Here is a 19,829-nt window from a genome sequence, read left to right on the forward strand (position 1 = left end):
CCGCCGCCATCGCCCCGGTGCCGCCGGGGCGGCCGCGGGGCCGCGGCGGGAGCTCTGTCCTGCCGCCTCTCGCGCTCCGTTTACACGCCCGGCCGAGACGGCGGTGCGGCTCCACTGAGCTCCGGTTCCGCAGGAGAAGCGGGCACCGCGGGCGCGCCGGGAAGGCAGGAGCTCTGCCCGCAGCSAGACCCTTCTGGTTTGCAACCCTCTAGCAGATCAGTTGTGCCTGGCCTTAAGAACGAGTAGCATACGCGTTCCCAGGTCCGGATCTGCCGCCTTGGTGGCTTTCCTGTGTCCACACCGCTCCACGGCTGTCCCTGGTTCCATCGGATAAGGCGGCAGCASAGTGCCCTGCTGCCGATGGGACTGCTGTGCACCCCCGGAGCCGTGAACGGGTTGGTGCCCCCGCAGCCGCGGCCCTGCGCAGAGCGGCTGTGGGAGACGCAGAGATCTCGGCCAGGCCGGGCTGCTCCGCACGGGAATCTCAGCTGGTCCCGGGCAGGGGATGCAGGGGAACCCGTGGGGCCTCCTCCTTTAGCTTGGGTGATGACTCTGCTCCACTCCCTTCCCCTTTCCTTCACGCACCCGGATTTCGTAGGATCTGGTTCGTTCTAGAACAGGGCCRACTGAAGCAGAAGTCCCAGGAGAAAGGAGCGGGATCTACTTTGCAGTCGCCAGGCACTTGCCATCTTTCCAATCTGCTGGATGGTTTGCACCCAGTAAGCCTGGCTCTAGTTTAAAGACCTGATTTGCCATGAAATATATCTATGGTATTGACAACTAAACCCCATGATTCATAACAAATAATGGAAATCCATGCAYATAGCAGGCAGACTGTGGTATGTGAAAGGAAAAGCTCTTTTGCAGGAAAAGCACAAGCAAATCAGATTACTCATACAGGAGGCAAAATGATGGAAGCAGCGTTTTACAAAGGTAAAGGCTGATAATGATTCAGCCGGTTGTTTCCAGCAGGTTTGAATTGTACACTGCTTCTCGTTTATTAAAAAAAAAATGGTGTTTCACTCCAAATGTCAAGAAGTTAGTCTGTGACCTGCTGTGTGCTAACTCAAAGCTCGAACAAATTAGGTTTTGACGAAGTGGGGTAGATGGATTCTCTCCAGTCCTTGTGCACTCACCTGAAAATTCCTCACAGATGGCAAAGTAAATATGAAGACCCCTCCATGTGCTCCAGTAGTGCCCTTGCACGAAGTTTTCTGTTGTGCATAGTCATAATTGAGTCCCAGTTACTCCTGCGAACAAAACTCACCTTGCAAGTAGTTCTGATTTAGGTGATCTTGAAATCTCATGATAAGATGTATTTCTGAAGAAGTTGAAATCCTGGAGGTAGAGAGATACGAACAGCAGGTGACAAGTGGCAGGTGTACTTCRTAGCTGTAATGGCAGGAAGAAACCCGATTAAATCTGTTTAAAATGCAGAGAGTCTTCCTGTTATTCTCCCATTATTTTCACCCACCTTCTTTCCCATATTTCATTCAAAACTTAAGTAATAATACACAGGGAACACATTAGATCTTTTAAATGTTTTTTTAACAGTCATTTAATAATTGGTAGTATGAAGTCTAATCTTATTCCTTCGGACACCAAAATTAAGCAGTTTGTGCACTGGAAGAGAGGGGGAAAAATAATTAATTTACCTTCCTTTTCCCATCGGGATTTTGAAGTAGTTGTGGCACAGCACACACACCTTAGGAAGAGCTGTCCTTTGCAGCAGGATTCCAGTGATGCCCGCTGCTCTGCTCTGCTATTTCAGTACTGCATGGCACTTTGGGTGCTGTGCATGTCCTTTCTTGAACCTGGAATGGCTCTTAAAATAGAGTGTATGAAAAAAGAACAGTTAAACGCTGTCACTGTCTCTTCAGGCTGTCACGCTTGCTGGAGCAGTGTATTGGAACAGCATGATGGAAGATATCTTCCCAAGGAACTGCCAGAGCAAGGCTTTCGTTTCCTGTGGCTGAATCCCCTGCTGCCTTGCCCCTTCATGGTGCTCTGGTTTGGCTGGAATACGAGCCTCATTATCCATCTGTTCCTGCAGATCCCTTTGACAGGAAATGTGATGAGATATTGACCCTCTCAGAGTCAATTTAGTCCTCTCTCTCYCTCTCTGTTTTTTTCAATACCATTTCCAGAGAGTGAATTTCTTAAATAGTCCTAGTAGTCCTAAGTCAACTGATTTGATGTGATTTGTGCTGCGGACGCAGTTCCATCTTCATGTAAAAACATAGTTGTAACAGTCAAATTTTAATTTTATTTTTTTCCTAAGCAGCTCTATTAGATTTTGAGCTTTTACGGCGAGGCTTTTAGTTCTTGCATAAACCAAATGGAATGCAATTATTCAGCATCTAATTCAGTTCGATTATTCTGGAGCTAATATTGTTGTGCTGGCAATAGATATGCAATTGCCAGCCATTAGAGAATTTATGCTGAAACGAAAACGAACAAAGACAGCATGCAAACATATTTTTGGAAAGCTTATCTGTCAGTAGATGAAATACTGCACAAATTCTTATTCAGGCTGTAGTTCTTGATACAAAAACACGGAGGTGGTGGGAAAGGTAGTTATGGATACTAAATGCTATTTTAAGTCAAGTTCATCCTATACCAAAAGGATTACTTCCCTTCAAAAACAATTTCAGAAATTATAATGAAAAAAAATGCTGATTAGAGGCAGTGGGCACAAGAGGCAGTGGGCACAAACTGAAACACAAGTAGTTCATCTGAATATGAGGAGAAACTTCTTTCTTTGAGGGTAACAGAGCACTGGAACAGGCTGCCCGGAGAGGTTGTGGAGTCTCCTTTTCTGGAGATCTTCCAAACCCACCTGGACATGATCGTGTGTCACATGCTGTAGGTGTCCCTGTTTGATCAGGGGGTTGGAGTAGATGATCTCCAGATCATCTGGTTGGTCCCTTCCAACCTCAACCCTTTTGTGATTCTGTGTGGGATGAATCAAATGCACTGGCCTTGCACTTGACAGACTGGGTCTCGCACCTCTGCTTGAGCATCTCTGCTGCCAGCCAGGAGGAGCTGAGATGCTCAGCTTGGAGCAGGCCTTGCTCTGCTTGGAATTGAAATAAAGTCTGTCAGAAGATGTGGTGGCAGCTGGGTGGATTTGCAAAGCTCTAATCTGCTAGGCATGGTCTCCTGGAGCAGTTGGTTGCTCCAGTTTGCCATGTGGCAGCACAAATTCTCACAACTGGTTTCTGGGCTGCCTGGGGYGGCAACACAAATGAGTAGATAGCGGCCATGGTCGAGTGGCCCTTTCTGGCCACCTGGGCCCTCCTTTTGTCTGTCAAGCCATGGTCTAACACCATAAGTGGGATTTTTGGCAAAAGAGGTGGCTGTGTGAGCAGAGTCATTTCTCCTACCAGGAGAGCTCGGTGTGGTCGTGGCACCGGTGACTGTACTCAGCCATGGCTGATTTAAGCGTATAGGAGGAGATGCAGCCATGCTGATGAAGAGACTCCATGAACCTCAAGAGCAGAACAAACGTGAGGGCTTAACCCGTGCAGCCATCCGCATACCGCGCTGCCACTGTGCCTCGAGCCACCTCCAGATGGGGTCTTATCAGTGCCTCTGAACGGGGGTCTTATCAGTGTAGTCAGCAGAGCCCACATTGCAGCTCCTCCCTGCAGCGCTGGCTGCCTGCATGGGGAACTGGGCTTTATCTCTGCTAACAACTATGCTATTGTATCCATGGTAAAATGTACAGGGAGCTGTTCTGAGCTCTGTAGCTGATCACCTTCATATGTTTGGACTGCCTTGGTGTAGAACAATACTGACATTCAGTGGTTGATTATACGTGCCCCTGTTGTTTGACTGTCTGGGACATTTTGGAGGGGTTTAATGTTCAGTGCTGGCTAAACTCAGAACACATTTGGTGAAACGAGATTAGAGCAATTGTGCCAAAGCTCCTTTATAAGAATGCTCTGCTTGCAGTAAAAAAGTTGTCTTTTTTTTTGTCTTTTTTTTTTTTTTTAACCAAGTAATATAGAAATGAATGTGATCCATGAAGCTTGCAGTAGTACTGCTTTGTAGACTTGTTTTCTCTCCCACTCCTAAGCAGATTGACAGTTACAGTTTCCAAACTAAAATCCTTTTATATACTTTGCTGGCTTAGTAGGATCTTTCCATCCATGTATYGACTATTGCTTTTTGTGTGTCTACCAAGAAGGACTGTGCTCTTTACAAGAGATATCTAAGACATGTTTGGGTCACAGTGGAGATGAGCCTGTCTGTATCCYGTGTGTGAAAGGGCAGTAGAGAGTATATTTATCTTTAAGGGACATAAGCATTCAGTTGTGTATGTGTAAGTGTAATGCTGACTCCTCTGTTGCATGAAAAGCAGGAAACTTCACGTAGAAGGTATCCAGCTGTTCRTGTTATCAAACAACATGTCTAAATGGGTGCCGACCAGAGAGAATCTTTCTTGAGTGCTAAATAAGGATGAAAGTAGAAATTGAGGGTGCCAGCTTCTTAAGTTGTGACATACATTAGTRACTTAATCCACCTTGAGTGTAACGTTCCCCTAAATAAAGAAAGCACTATTTTAAACCAGTAGTAAAGCAGTATCTTCTTAGCTTCATTCACAATGAATGTTAAAGAGTAACCGTTATAAGAAAKGAGACCTAGGAGAAGAAAAATGTCAATCCTCAAATCCTTTTGTTTGTTTTAACTTGTTCAAATATGTTTCCAACAGAAAATGATCCACAGTCTGTTTCTTATAAACTGTTCTGGTGATATATTCTTGGAGAAGCACTGGAAGAGCGTTGTGAGCCAATCTGTGTGTGATTATTTCTTTGAAGCCCAGGAGAAGGCAGTGGATGTTGAAAATGTGCCTCCTGTCATCCCAACGCCACATCACTACCTCATCAGCATCTATCGGGATAAGATCTTCTTTGTGTCTGTCATACAGACAGAAGTGCCACCACTCTTTGTAATCGAATTTCTACACCGAGTAGCAGATACTTTCCAGGTACGTTACTATGAAGTAATTTTAAGACCGAAAAAAATCCAAAGGAATTTTTATGCGAACATCTTTTAAAGAAAGGCAATAAACCCTCCTGTCGCTTCTTTCCCCTTGGCAATTTTTAAGTCATGTGTTGGTTTAGGAAGTAAAAAGGAAAGGAAGATTTGTCTCGTGTATTCACTTGATTTACAGTTACCAGTGCACATGCACTAAATCCAAGTCCAATTTATAAAAGCTCCCTTGTTTCTGTAAACATTGGCAGATACTCCAAATAAAAGATCCTCAGAAGAGGTTGGGCTTTCTCAAAAGATATTTTTCATTTTTCACAGCAGTCTCTGACTGAGCATGTCTTAATGTTCCCTAAGTGGGAAAACCCTGGGACACAAATCCAGAGTAAACCATATTGCATTCATTTCACTATTCACACTGTCCATGTTTCTAATTACATGGTAAATACAACATTARCATATAGTGCAATCAGGCTATAGAAGTAGCTAGTCATTTTTGTCACTAAAATCCCATGGTATACTAGAGGCTTTCTGTAAGCATTAAAAAAAATTGTAAGGCATTTTAACAGGAATAAGAATCCTCCCCTTTGTAATCTGTGATTTGTTTAGGATTACTTTGGCGAGTGCTCTGAGACCGCAATTAAGGACAATGTAGTTATTGTGTACGAGCTGCTAGAAGAAATGTTGGACAATGGCTTTCCACTGGCAACGGAATCCAACATACTGAAGGAGCTGATTAAGCCTCCCACAATTTTGCGCTCCGTTGTCAACTCCATCACAGGTATGAACTTACGTAATATTCAGAAGTGTTTTGTTGCTTAAAAACCCAGCACTGTGATGGTTTTTGACTGAAAATCAATACCGTATTGCTCTGAACTTGCAAGTTCAGGCCCCTGTCCTTCCACTTCCCATAATTAATTGCTGAGCGAAGGCGGCTTACTCTGTATTTGCAGTTTAGGCCAGGCCCCTTTGATATCCTCAGGGGTAATGTCTGGTCCAGCCACAGCTGCCRAAGTCTCTCAGGAAGAGCAGGACGTGGCCCAGGCAGCACATACCGGAGACAGGTGCTTTGGGATGCCAGGTCCTGAATAACGCTGGGGCGCTGGAGAAGGTTACACATGCTATACAAAGTTATTGTGTAAAGATAAGGAACAGATACCTAATAATTGGCCAATCAATCTTTGGTGGCTGGGAACAAATAGTTTGAGGAGAAGCAAGTAGCCTTTCCTCAGCCTGCCCCCACACGCTCCCTGTCACCCTCAGCATCCATCGCGTCCAGGGCAGGTTTGAGGCTGTCACCAACGGGGTGACAGCGCCACGTGTGTCAGCTGAGCTGGTGGGATCCGCACGTCTGACGAGTGGATGGGAGCCCCATGGCAGGTCGAGAGGAGAGGCCCCGTGCACCCAGTGTCAGCCACGGCTCGTGGTGGCCTGCAGGGCTGCACAGCGGCGTGCTCAGGAGAGCACTGCAACACAGTTGTGCAAGGGTGGTGGTAGRGAGGCCTATTATACCTCACAGGTAAGGGCAGCCGGCTCAAATGCACTCACAAGGAGCTCTGAAGTCTTAAACTGCAGCATTTGAATCCTCCTGAGAATCTAGTCCTCCATCCTCTCGCATTCAAAAATCTTTTGCTGACTTTAGCCTTGTGTTGTGCAAAAATGTCCCGACACGTACTTGAAATTAATCCAATAACTTAATATTTTAGTGTTGGAGATTTTAGTTTTCAGTTCTGAGGGTCAAAATCTTCTTTTAATTCGTAACTGTGATATCTGGAATTCTCCTCTTGTTAATTACTTACTGATTCTATGAGTTTCTTTTCACCTTCTTAAGGCAGTAGTAATGTGGGTGACACACTTCCCACTGGGCAGCTGTCCAACATTCCTTGGCGCAGAGCAGGGGTAAAATACACCAATAACGAAGCCTATTTTGATGTCATTGAAGAAATTGATGCAATTATAGACAAATCAGGTAAGATGATATATGGACTCATATTTGTTTGTTGCACATTTTTATATTTACCACTGATCATTAGGGAGAATGCAGTGCAGCCACTTCTCCATGTTTATATGTATGTTCTATATACATATCTCCATATCTTAAATGGAAATACACTGCCCATTTAAAATAACATGCCCAGATATTTTTTTATTCATTTTATAATAGCAACATGCACTAGGCTTAATGAACATGCTGTACAAGAAGTATTCTGTACTTAGACACTTTGTATATTGGTTATCTCTTGAGAGAGACAAGTAGAAGGGAAAAAATCTAAAGCTTTAAATGTGATGACAAAATTATCTCCCTTGTTCCTCCAAGTGTTATGGGGAGCCCTACAAAAGCAGTCATTAGCTATCTTCTCATAGCAAGCAAAAACTTGCTACAAAGAGCCAGATGGTATTGTTTTCCTTGTATATAAACTTGAGTCAGATGTTACAAACCATAACAATACTCTTTCTTATGARTAACTTAGAAAAAATGATGTTGTCAAATAAAAAATTTCTAATAAGAAATTTAGCTGTGAAGAGGAATCTGCTAACTTAKGTGTAAATGTCACCAGTTCCAAGAGTTGGAAAAAAGCTGATCCAAAAAGAAAACTGTTGGGCTGTAGACAAGATCCTTCTGCTCTGTTCATTAGCAAGGCTCACTGGTTGATAACAGTTTGTGGAGACAGAGAGGGGATTAAATCTCTGATTTCTTAATTTAATGCTGCTATTAGTAACAATAGCCAAATTTTTTTTTTTTTGGTCTCCATACACTAATTTAACACACACTGGGGCACTGATCATTAAGCGACCGTGGTGCAACTCTTGCTCTCCCTGTTGTAATGCTACAAGCAGAAGGGATCTCCCATCAGGACTTAGGCAAAGCTGCCTTAGGCCCCTAGCTCCRTACTGCTTCTGAGAGCAGTGTGCATGTCCAGTCCCTGTGCTTATTTCTATATTTATTTTAATCCTAATTAAAGCATGAGACCACTGAGATTATTTACCTCTACTGAGGACCCAGTGCTGTAATYGTAACTGCTATTTTCTCCTGTTATTCCTCTGGGACTTACAGTGCAAGAAATCTTCTTTCCTAACCTTCATTAGGACAGAGCAGTAGATAAGATTGCTTCCCTAGAATAGATGGTATCTGGTTTCATGGGCATATGGCTATATGCATTCACGTGAAACAGGATCACTTCTTTTCCAGGGAGGTATTAACCCACAGTTTCTCTCTCCCTCTAACTGGGTCAGCAGTAGTTTCTACTTRATTTCTAACAACCTTTGCTTGTAGGGCTAATTAGTCCAGAGTCCTGCTTGTGCCTTTCTGCCCTTATCAGGGATTTAAGGAAACGTCCTTTCAACATCCAGGCGCATATTTAATCCTACTATAAAATAAGCCACACTTCAACTCTGGAAAGCAAGGATAACAAGATCCCGAGCTGGAGCTCAGACTTCCTGCGTGTTGATGTTGCCTGTTTGATGTGTTTCAGCACCCTGACCCCCCTGCATAACTGACTGCTTTGTGGAAGCACAGGACAGGGGTGAAAGAGAGGGAAACTAAGAGCTTGCATGCCCTGAACTTCTTATCTGCTCATTGCTGGGAACCAGTTCAAGCACATACAGTACAAACCTTGGGTAACAGCTTGCACAAGTAGAATTTGCTGATAGGAGATGAACTGTTTGCTCTAACTCATGTGTTTTAGTAAGCAGCTTAGGGCCCAGGTAACTGGAATGGCCTTTTCTGGCTGTGCTTGACGTGTTGCTGTGTCCTGTGCACATGGCCCATGTGCCCTCCAGCTGCACCTCACTACATTTCTTACACCCTTAATCTTTTTCTTTTTTTTTTTTTTTTTTTTTTTTTTTTTTTTTTTTTTCCTGTCCTCCCTGCAGGTTCCACCGTCTTTGCAGAAATCCAAGGTGTTATTGACTCATGCATTAAGCTCTCAGGAATGCCAGATCTTTCTCTTTCTTTCATGGTAAGTTTAGCAGTGTATTTGGCAGGTTTAATTGTTTGTTCTGCAGGTTTGTTCTGCTTAATGATCAGATTTAAACAACTGTAAAGCAAAGCAACAGCAGCTTCATATATTACACATATAAGAAATAACATATCAAGCTTTGCCTTCAACTGTAAAAGTTACTACTTGATCAGACTTTTATCTGTTCACAAAAAAATACAAATTTTGGTACCACGTAAGACGTTACTGAACGTCTATCTGAGTAACGTATCTCAATAATAGTCAGGAAAAATATTTAAGCATATAAAAAATAAGAAATGAGTAAAGAAATGAGTAAATTTCAGTAGCCTCGTTCAGGCTGCTGCCAGGCTGCAAGTTTCCACTTAGCCCTTTGCCCCTTCTTACAGAACCCAAGGCTGCTGGATGATGTCAGCTTCCATCCGTGCATTCGGTTCAAGCGCTGGGAGTCTGAGAGAGTCCTTTCATTTATCCCGCCAGATGGGAATTTCAGACTGATCTCCTACCGTGTCAGCTCACAGAAGTATGTTGGGGTTAGAAGTACTGGTTCTTGAATAGCACCATTTAATACTTTCCATGTGGCTAACTGCAGATTTCCCCTTGTTACAAGGGGAATTTGCATCACTGCCAAAATCCTTGTGCTCTCTTTTTGTCTAAGCTGATATTCCATCTTATTATAGAATAAGAAAACAGTTTTTTAGCAGAGCTGCTAATACTAAATAATCACTCTTCAGTGACATAAATCACATGTGATAATAATATAGGGCTGTTCACTCCTGGTAATTAATACTGCTCGTAGATCTTTGTGATGGAGTATCCTTAGAAGATCCTAACTTCATAAAAACAACAACAACAAAAACTAAACCACAAATATTTGCCAAGTCTCACTTGACTGATGGCTGTTTTGAGAAGACTTCTTTAAAAAATACAAACTGTAAGTAAAAAGATTAGGAAAGGTTGGGGTTTTTTTTGTGAATCCCCACTAGTAAAAATCACTTGAACAAAGATGAATATCACTTCTTGAATGAAAGAAGTTGGCTCTAACATATGCCTGCAAGAGAAGCATTAATTTATCAGTTAAGAGCTTCCCACTCCCRCCCATAGAGGAATAGCCCTGATGCACATACTGACTGTCTTGTTTCTCCTTTAGCTTGGTGGCAATTCCCGTGTACGTGAAACACATGATCAGCTTTAAGGAGAACAGCTCTTCGGGAAGATTTGATGTTACCATTGGACCAAAACAGAACATGGGAAAAACAGTAGAAGGAGTAGTCATGACAGTTCACATGCCAAAGGCAGTGCTCAACATGAACCTCACTTCTACGCAAGGCACCTATACGTTTGACCCAGTTACTAAAGTAAGTATTGTAGTTTTATTGGTTTAAATATCATCAAGACTACAGTAGAGCAAGTTGTACATATTGCAGAACACTGAAACACTGTACTAGCCATAGCACAAAGGATTCCTTCAGCATGCTCTTGAATTTTCAAACTTGCTTTTTCAAGTTCACCTTTTTGAGTCTTAAGACCTARATGTGATTTCTCATTATTGTCAGTCTGCAATCCGCTCCTGTCTCCATCTCTTTTCCTGCACCTTCACTCCCATTTTTTTTTCCTTTAGCAGATGCTGCAGTATGTTGCTGATGCTTTCTTCTGTAGTGCCTACTGCAATCTATGCACTTTAAAGAAGTACAGAAAATGCAGCAGACCTCAAAATAGAGAGTCAGAAAAACAGGAGATGGGAGATGCAGGTCTTTTGCAAAAGATCAGCTTAAAGGAAAAAAAGATTTGCCATATAGGAAAAAAATGAAAAAAAAAAACCCCACTCTATTGTGGTTTGAAACCTACGTTTCCCAGAGCTCCTGAAGCTTTTTAGTCCCAAGGAACCATTTTGCTGGAATGCAGCCTGAGCTGAGCTGTTCTGCTGGCTCTTAACACCCTGTTCTGAGCTTTCTGCTGCGCTTGGAATTTCTCAGCACTTGATGTGAAGTGGAGGTGAAAGCTTTCTGACTTATACTTGGTTTTAAAAGCAAGAGAATCCAGTCTTTCTTTAATAACTACCTTCAAGACTGTCATAACTGACAGAAAGAAATTTTGCTTTTCTCCTTGCCCCTCCCAGGTCTTGGGATCACTGTAGGTGGATTTTTGCGTTCCTAGTATCCCCTGGAAGCAATTCTCTGCCTACCTGCAGTTCTGTCCCTTTTGTCAGAACTTAGTTTTCTGTTTTTCCTCTTAAACTGATCTGTAATAAGCCCTGATCTGTGACAAAGCCCTGCTCTAAAATAGCTCTGCAAACTCTGAAATGATGCTTGACTTGTTCAGCTTAGAAACCAAACTGCAAAGCGCTATGTACTCGAGCAGCTCGCTGGAGCTGGGTGCATTCATCAGGCTCCCCCTGCGTGTGCTGCCTCTCACTTGGCTCTACAGAAATCCCACTCCTCTTGCTCTACTGCTTTGTACTTACCACATAGTTTGACAGTAACTGCGAGACCTTGCTTCAAATGGGGAAAGTGGCGGGTTTTCTGCACTTACCAGGAGGGTCTTTTTTTTTCTTTTCTGTTGATGTCACGCTCTTGTGGGCACGTCAAGGGCTGCTGTTTCTAAAAGAATGAGCCCCAGTCAGTCCTGCAGGAGCCCCAGCCATGCGCGCTTGCCTCCACAACAACCCTTCCTAGGGCTGCTGGGCTGCTTGCTGTGCCCAGCCTGCCAACCCAGGCTGCTTCTGAACCTGCCCTCAGAGAGGGTTTCCTAAAGGGCTGTTGCTGCTTTTCTCTTTCCTAACAAGGTCTTAACATGGGACGTGGGCAAAATTACTCCTCAGAAGCTACCCAATCTGAAGGGGATAGTGAACCTGCAGTCTGGAGCCCCCAAGCCAGAGGAGAATCCAAGCTTAAACATCCAGTTTAAGATACAACAGCTTGCAATTTCAGGTGAGTGGGAATTAAGTGAGATTGAGGCTGGTGGAGCAAACAAAATAACAATTGGAAATAGAGCCTGTCTTTGATCTTTTGTTAATTGTTTCACCTTTTTTTAACTATTTAGTTTTTCATCTTCAGAATTAGCTGTACATGAAATCAGCAGGAAGCCTATAGAATAAGTCCAAAAGTGAGCTTAAAGCAAACTCAARGTCTTAGTGAGGAAACACTTAAATTGCAGGAGCAGTCTGCAGCCAAATTAGACTTTGCACAATTAAGGCCATAACAGAGTATAGCCCATACAGCAAAGACTCCATTTGGATGGATGTCCTAGACCAAATGGCAGGATGCCAAAACTTTTAGACATATGAGAAAGCAGGAGTCAATCTGAATCTGTGAGACAATTAGGAGCTGCTGCTATTTCCCTCAGGAACAGAGGGACTGTTGGTCCTTGAAGTTATACTTTTAAATGTGAAGGAAATTTTAAGATTTCTGCTTTGCTTCCTTCCTGTTAGTAGAAGCAAGGGTGTCCTGGGCACAGGCTGAGGAAGGGGAAATCATTTGCTCAACGTTTCTTGCCTGGGAAGGAGGATGTTCACTCATGGGGTAGAACAGATAGGAGTTGTTGTTCCCCAGCTTCCCAGGCTGCCAACTAGGACTGAGTGACAAGAACTGTCCCCGTGGCTTCTTAACTGCTTTTAACATTCTGGAAGAAAATGACTTGCATGAAAATGACTTCAGCAGCTTCACAAGATTTTTAGTGTTCTGCCTTTATCTTTGTACTCTTACTTCTGTTTTCCAGGATTAAAAGTAAATCGTCTGGACATGTATGGAGAAAAGTACAAGCCTTTTAAAGGTGTCAAATATATTACAAAAGCAGGAAAATTCCAAGTCAGAACATAAGAAGATTCTCTACTTCAAGTGGAAATTCCTCTTAAAGAAAAACAACATAAATGACTGCTTAGTGACTTATGTTGCTATTAAGTAGGTGCCAATCAATAGAAATTGATTAGTTTGAGATCAAAGCATTTGTGCACAGCAGGTCCTAAAATGAAAACCTAGCTTATTTTTTCTTAATATGGCTTTAAAATAAGGTACCTTTTTTTCTAATACACCTTCACTCCTTTTTTTACTGAATCGTTGTGCTGGTGAATAGTTAGATATAGGTAATCCACTGAATGTCACAAACACTACACTGCCAAATCAGATACCAAAGCCCAGAGGCCAAGCACATTACAGAGGCCAGCCAGGCTATTGGGAGAGTCTGGGGCAGCACATTTTGCTGCTGCAGCCTGCAGAGAAGCCTCAGCTCTTCTCTTGGCCAGCTGCAAGTTGGTATTCCCTAAAACATCATGTAATCCCTTCAGAAACAGAACAGCAGAGTGATGGTTAGGGCTCCCCAAGGAGCCTTGGACATAGCAAATGTCACTCCTGAGAAAGAGCTTCTGATGGAGGAGGAAAACAAATATTTTCCTTGTTGTTTACAAGAAACCGCCTTTCTTAAGAAGCATTTGCCTTAATCTGCTTTCATTTGTACCATCTGCAAATGACCTGATAAACATTACATTCTGCATTAAATTGGGGGTGGTTGTTGCTTCAGAAGTCCACTTGCTTTCCATTCAATCCCATCACCATCCTCATCATTTTTTAAGAATACAGTTGCAGAGAGTAAGATCTATTTTTTATGTGAAGCCTGAGCTTTGATTCAGATGATCCACTGGTTTGAAGTGGATGCCACCAGATTTGTGCCATGTGTACATTGGAGCATAGCTTTTAGATAGCACAGTAGAAGTGTCAAGTGTATTTAATGGTTGTGTGCTTTAATGTAATGAAATAAAGGGAACTCTACTGCAAATGCATCTCCTCTTGTGAAGTTGTCAGTATGGTAAAACTATTTGTAATGCTCTTGTGTGCCAAAGATGTCTTGGTCCACAACTGAACGATGATTATTTGCTATTCCATCACTGAAAATTATCACTAGGTGAGTATTTAAAGTGTAAGGAGTATATTTAGGAGCATAGTAGAGAAACTGTCTTCTGTTTATTGTTTTATTTTATCTAAATAGGTAACAATCCAACAGTCACAATATGCACAGTGAAGTCCTCACAGTGATCATGAAAGCTGACAAAGGTTTGCTTCAACATCAGCATAAGCTGCCTATCCCTGTCAATTAACACATGCCCCTCCATACCTGCCAGGTTCGGTAGCTGCATGGTAGGCTGAGATCAACATGGTTCAGACCTAAGAGTAGGGTCATTTCCTTAACCTAGTTCAGTTCCAAATTGATAAGGCAGGACTTACCGACTAGATCAGTGCATGAACTCAACTCATTCAACAGCCCAAATTTCAAACTTGTAAGCAAAACTGATTACAAGCTTAAGAAAAAAGAAGAGGGCACCTACCTGAGCATTGCGGCCAGTAAGCCAAGCCGTGAGCACCTTGTCTGCCTCCAGCTTCAGCAGGACCCCCCTGGGTAAGGAGCCCACAGACCTTCCAAGTTTCTAAACCAACAGCTGGGTTTTGTGGATAAAACAGTGCTTTTACAGACCAATGTTTGTAAGAAAGCCTTATATTATCCAGATACACATTTCTTGTGAATTAACAGGTACAAAGCTTCCAGTCTACCATTTTCCATTTGGGGAATCGTCTGTCTGTTCCTTGCTCATTTATCATTTCACTCTATGTTACAGTCAATAGGATCCTTCACTTAAGCCAATTTTACTAAGAGTCTTGACCTAAGATGTAATTGATCCTAAGCTTAAATCCAAAGTATCTAGAGCTGCTGTCTACATTAGCAGCCCGGAAACGCTCTAGTATGTCCATTGAATTAATACTGTTTCTGAAATGGATCATAACATAGTATCCCAAAAGGCTGGTTTTAACACTTTCCTTCAAGATTGCATTTTCCTGCATTACCGAGTCTCAGAACAGGCCGTTTCCCATCAGGGAGAGGATGCTGAGCTCCTGGCTCTGGAAGGACTGATCCACATTCGGCACTACCAGCTCATGGCCAACCAACTACACCTACCCCCTAGGAAAGGCACCCTGAGCCCAGAGACAGTTTTCCTCAGGGAAATTGTTTTCCTTGTGCAAGACCTGCACCTTGCCCAAGCACATGCTGGCTCCTGCCACTACTCCACAGCTTCTAGTAAATTATTGCTAATTTTACTGGTTCAAAAGCAAAAACCCAGGTTGTTTAGTCCTCTTTTTCCCCGTTGTTAACAATCACAAGCTAACATTTGTACAAAGGCATTTTTATTGTTTTAACAGACCAAAGAAAAAGGTTGAAAACATTAGACTATATAATACATTTTGGTTTATAAATGAAGTCTTATAGTGGTAAAACAAAACATTCTCAACTGACATTCATGGTCTTTTTCAAATTTTGCTGCATTTCAGGTCCGAAGACCAATAGTGTTCCAAAAAAAGGCAGTAATTGCATAAGGTGGACAAGCATCTCTGCTTCTACAGACCGGTTCAAGAACTCAGAGCAAGCATTCTGSAAGAGTATTAAAGGCAACCATGATTCATAACATTCCCACAAGCATTCCTCAATAAACAAAACGTGATCTTTGGCATAAACAATTATGTATTCAAGGCATTAGTAMTATTGCATTAATATCAGTTAAGCAACTAAACAGTGATGCTAAAAAAAACAACCTCATGGGAAAGCCCCAAGTGGGGCAGGAAGGGACGGGGTGTGGAAAAAGAATGGGGGAAGAAGGAACATTGCAAAGAAATACAGGATGGCTATTCAGAAGACTGCTTAAAAATAAMCCCTAGCTATTCAGTGTTATTTACTATTAAATAGAAATTACTACATTACAGTTATGTTAAAGACCTGGTATAAACCAATGAAATGCAAGACATTCAGGTTAAGGCTCTGGCATCTCTTCCTCACTCTTCCCATTACAGGTAGTTGCCAGAAGAGAATCCTAAGGAAAGATCCCAAGTACCACATGTTTCCTCGTGCCCAGACGTGGGATGCGAGCCCAGGACGAACCCCCAGCCACGCTCAGCCCGGGGCAGCTGTTTCCATAAACCAGGTTAACTTCCCTTTTTAGACAACAGTGCAGTGGAAAGGAGAAAACGAGAAGATCCAAGTGTAGAGGAGCTGCTACAGACAGACCCAGACCTCCAGTCTCCTCCCCTGGTTGGCCGAGCAGCTTTTCCACAAGGGCCCTTGAACCAGGCAACACTTCCCAGCGAGGGAAATCAAGGGGTCCCCAGGAGGCCAGTGCTACTCTGGGCACTGAAGGAGTTTCCTTGCAACAGAGACAACCATTTGAGAACAGTAATTCCCCTTCTCTGTCAAATGCCAAGGGGGACTACTGAGCAATTAACATGGACATATAGAAAAGCATGTTAAATTATGGAAGCATAAAAATATCCCAAGTCTATTTATTAATAATAGATTTTTTTTTTTAAAAAAAGACATACTAACACTTTGTTCATTTTACTATTACTAGGACCTGGAAAGGTTTTTGAACTTCAGGCCTCCCAAGTTTAAAAAACAGTAAAAATATCTGAAAAGGGTTAATATTGGGAACCACTGACTGAGCAGCCATCTGACTACCTAAACATAGGATTTTGTGTCCCTGCAGTACTTGGATTCAGAAAAGCTTATGCAACTGCTGTTTCATTGCTGGAAAGAAGGGGAGAGGGGCAAAAAGTCATCCCGAATTGAACACTCATTCATCTTTTAGTTTCTACCATGAGTGATTAGAATAACGGTAGGCTGAAGGAAAAAGGAGAAAAAAGTAGAACAACGCCCTGTGTATGTGCTCATTTACTTTTTTAAAAAAAGAAATGAGCCAGGGCATGACACTTTCTGGTCCTGGACATGATTATGTTTGGTTTGAGTACATACAGCTATCTTAAGAGAACCACGATTTTCAGCTCACATCACTGAAGTGAGAAAGAAGGAAAGTTCTGCAGTTTAAGGCCTTCAACCATAAGGCTCAAGCTGCCCACAGTGTGACWCCAACATCCACTGCAAAGCTTTTCAGGACAGAGCAAGAGCTCTGGAATGCCCACCTAGAGCATGACAACAAGGTGACAAGGACAGCTCCAGTTTTTGACGACTTAACTTATTGTTGCCAGGCAAAACTAACAGCAAGAGAAAAATATCATTTCAGCAAAATAGGACTTTTTTCTGCCTTCCATTTTTTTTAAAATACCTCCCAACATTCTCAGCAAACCTCAGCATGGCTTAAGAACAGCTAATACAGTTCTATTGACAAGTTGAATGCTGATATATCCATGATTGTCCCTGTTTCACTGCCAGGTGACACTGTTCGTGTCCTTTAGTGTCCTAGACTTTCAGTACAAGCTCAAAGTGAAGTCCATGTATTATATCATCACATGGAAACTACTGGAATATACAGTGCATAAATGAAATGTGCTTCTGGGATTACAAAATTCATGAAGAGAACCTTCAAAAGCAAACAAACAATAAAAAAAATTGTACTGTTGAAAGCAATTTTGACTTGTGTGATATCAAATGCTTTCTGAAGATCTAAAATGCATATTCATATAATTCATACCCTTAGAATGGGGCATTAGCAAAAGCTAATTTTAAGCTCTTCTACAGCACCTTTTGCTGTTCATGTTTTTCTCCTGTGTCAAAAAAAAAAAAAGGCATTTTATGTCACAGAACACAATACTTATGTGGCAAGTGCCTACTGATACCAGGGAGTCTTTCTGACCCAGCGCAGGGTGAATCCGGCGTCTGTTCTAATCTTAATGGATGCTGCTTCTGCTTCTCTCACAGTTTCCTTTACAGACTGCATGAGGTTCTGGGCATTATGAACCAACATCTCAGTTGCCTGTGAAGAAAAGAAAAATTGTTGGCAATGTATTAACAAGACACCAACATTCTGCCCATGCTATCATTCTTAACTAAATTATAAAAGGAATTGAAACAATCAGTCTCTGGAAACCAAGAAATAGGCTGATTTAGAGCAAGACCCCGTTTTTGTCATTGTTCATCTCCAGTGTAATCTGAATAAAGCYCCGTGTCTCAGAGTTGACCACTCTTTCCCAAAAGCAACAAAAGAGCAGTCATAACAGCTACAGGATGAGGAAACATCGTCAGTCAAATTGGAAAATCAAGTATTTTCACTGCAGCYCCCTAGAGGGTGCCAGTGCCCCTCAGATGTCTAATCTGCCCTACAGTTTTGGAAGCCAACTCTTTTGCTAGCTCTGCTTTTTGCTATGAAGAGATTAACAATTTGTTCATATGAAATTTTCAATGAAAATAACCTCGCGGCTTAGGATGAATCAGTGTMCCACCATTAAACTACAGCCTTTGAACCAGAAACCAAGGCACTAGACTAAAATTAGCTTTATCACACAGCCAAGCTACAATTTCTGATATTGAATTCCTAGAATATAKCTGAGACTAGACATTCTTCCCATAAAAACAAGTAAAACAGCTCACACTACCATTAGTCTTACCTGTTCTTACCATGCCTCTTACCTGTTCTGATTCTTCATCACTGATATTAGTTCTGCCCAGCATGGTGGCTTTGACRGTGGAGAGGATTTTGAGTTGTGTGCTGATGGTTGGGATTCGCTCGCAGACCTATGGAAGGAGCATTAAACACAGTTCACAGTGGTGTTAACAGTTCAAAGTGGTTCAGTGTAAACTGATCCAATAAGTTATCTACTGGGYTTTCAGCTAAATCATTTTGTGCTGCTTTAGTATTAGACAAGAAATAAGCATAGAATATTGGTAGGATATTTGAGCTTCTTATTACACTCCTGACTTCCTACATGAATTCTTTGAGAGAATGGAGCCAATATTTTTACTCTCCTCTAGATAATCTTTAAGGGTCTACTTGGCCAAATACATATTCTGTCACCACTGATGATCTGAGAGGGTAAACAAGTCCGGGAGCGCGCTACATTACTGCCATCATACTTCGACACAAGAGGAATGGCTAGGTGAACYATAAAGCAATGTAAACATTGTAAAGACCAGGGTAAAAGCATAACATTTTTTCATGTTATTTTGGGCATTGTCATCTTCCATCTATCTGTAACCAAATCCAGACTTCGCAAAACACAATCTATGCAATGGGATCTAAGAACAGACCTGAAATGTGACCAAGTCTAACAAGTGAAGGAGAGAGAGCAGTGATTTACCAGCACAGCTCCTGTGCTCCGATCCTTCACACGTACTTAGAGAGGACCAAAAAAAAGGGCCTTTTGGAGACGCTCCACGTTAACTCGTTACCTGCAAGAGGTTTGTTCGAATGCGCTTGTCGGTGCACTGCTTGGCCACCTCCTTGGCCAGGCGCGTGACTTCGTCGGACGCCTTGGCGATGTCCTTGGCGCACTGAATGAGGGCGCGCTTGTTGCCGCTGCCGCCCCTCACCAGGCGGGACATCTCGGCCATGAGCAGCGCCATCCGCTTGGCCGCCGCGATGATGTCGTTCCCCTGGGGGCAAGGGCAGCAGTTAGTGTCAGGGCCGCCCCGCCGCACGAACCCCGCCTGAGCGGTGCCCCACGCGTTCGGTGGCCAACCCTCTCAAGGAGGGAGGAATGACTGGTGGACACAGAGGAGGTTTCTTCGAGGAACAGGGAAAGTCTCTACTAATTTTGTATTTGTGACTTTTTTCTTCCTAACACTCAGGAAAAAAACTGGAAAAAAGAAGCGGCAAAGAGAAGTGTTAGTTGGTCCATGGAAGGGGTTACTGGTCTGCTGGCTAGGCTTTAAGATGAAGCATGTTGTTAGCATTAGAAATTCCAGATTTCCCAGTAAAGCAACATGGTTTAAGGAGTGTGCTAAGTAGCTTGTTAAACCAAATAGCACTAATTAAGTTAAATAGTCTAGTCTGAAGAGTCAAGCATAAAGTTTTAAGTGGCATCTACAACTGAAGTCACTGCAGTATCTGCTATACTGCTACCTCACTGCATTGGTAAAGGAAATAAGGAAGAGAATCTCTAACACAGAGAA

At 42.6% G+C, this 19,829-nt stretch overlaps 2 protein-coding genes across 4 annotated transcripts in view; one reads left to right on the top strand and one right to left on the bottom strand.

The window, feature by feature from the left end:
• Positions 1–12,837, top strand: part of AP3M1 (adaptor related protein complex 3 subunit mu 1) — a 14,590-nt gene extending 1,753 nt beyond the window's left edge. The window contains exons 2-9 of the mRNA XM_026044203.1: positions 4,718–4,993; positions 5,605–5,776; positions 6,827–6,964; positions 8,869–8,954; positions 9,341–9,474; positions 10,102–10,309; positions 11,737–11,881; positions 12,669–12,837. Coding sequence (XP_025899988.1) covers positions 4,721–4,993; positions 5,605–5,776; positions 6,827–6,964; positions 8,869–8,954; positions 9,341–9,474; positions 10,102–10,309; positions 11,737–11,881; positions 12,669–12,769 — 1,257 coding nt within the window. The 5' untranslated portion in view covers positions 4,718–4,720 and the 3' untranslated portion in view covers positions 12,770–12,837. The remainder of the gene's footprint in view (positions 1–4,717; positions 4,994–5,604; positions 5,777–6,826; positions 6,965–8,868; positions 8,955–9,340; positions 9,475–10,101; positions 10,310–11,736; positions 11,882–12,668) is intronic.
• A 2,473-nt stretch (positions 12,838–15,310) lies between these two features.
• VCL (vinculin) overlaps positions 15,311–19,829 on the bottom strand; it is a 52,467-nt gene continuing 47,948 nt past the window's right edge. For all 3 annotated transcript variants that reach the window (XM_026044176.1, XM_026044192.1, XM_026044183.1), the window contains 3 exons: positions 19,107–19,310; positions 18,348–18,452; positions 15,311–17,694 (listed from right to left, as the gene is read on the bottom strand). In XM_026044176.1, the coding sequence (XP_025899961.1) occupies positions 17,548–17,694; positions 18,348–18,452; positions 19,107–19,310 (456 nt within the window). In that variant the 3' untranslated portion in view covers positions 15,311–17,547. The remainder of the gene's footprint in view (positions 17,695–18,347; positions 18,453–19,106; positions 19,311–19,829) is intronic.

The sequence above is a fragment of the Nothoprocta perdicaria genome, unplaced genomic scaffold, assembly GCF_003342845.1.
Source record: "Nothoprocta perdicaria isolate Ctin4 unplaced genomic scaffold, notPer1 scaffold_105, whole genome shotgun sequence".
NCBI classification, from domain to species: Eukaryota; Metazoa; Chordata; class Aves; order Tinamiformes; family Tinamidae; genus Nothoprocta; species Nothoprocta perdicaria.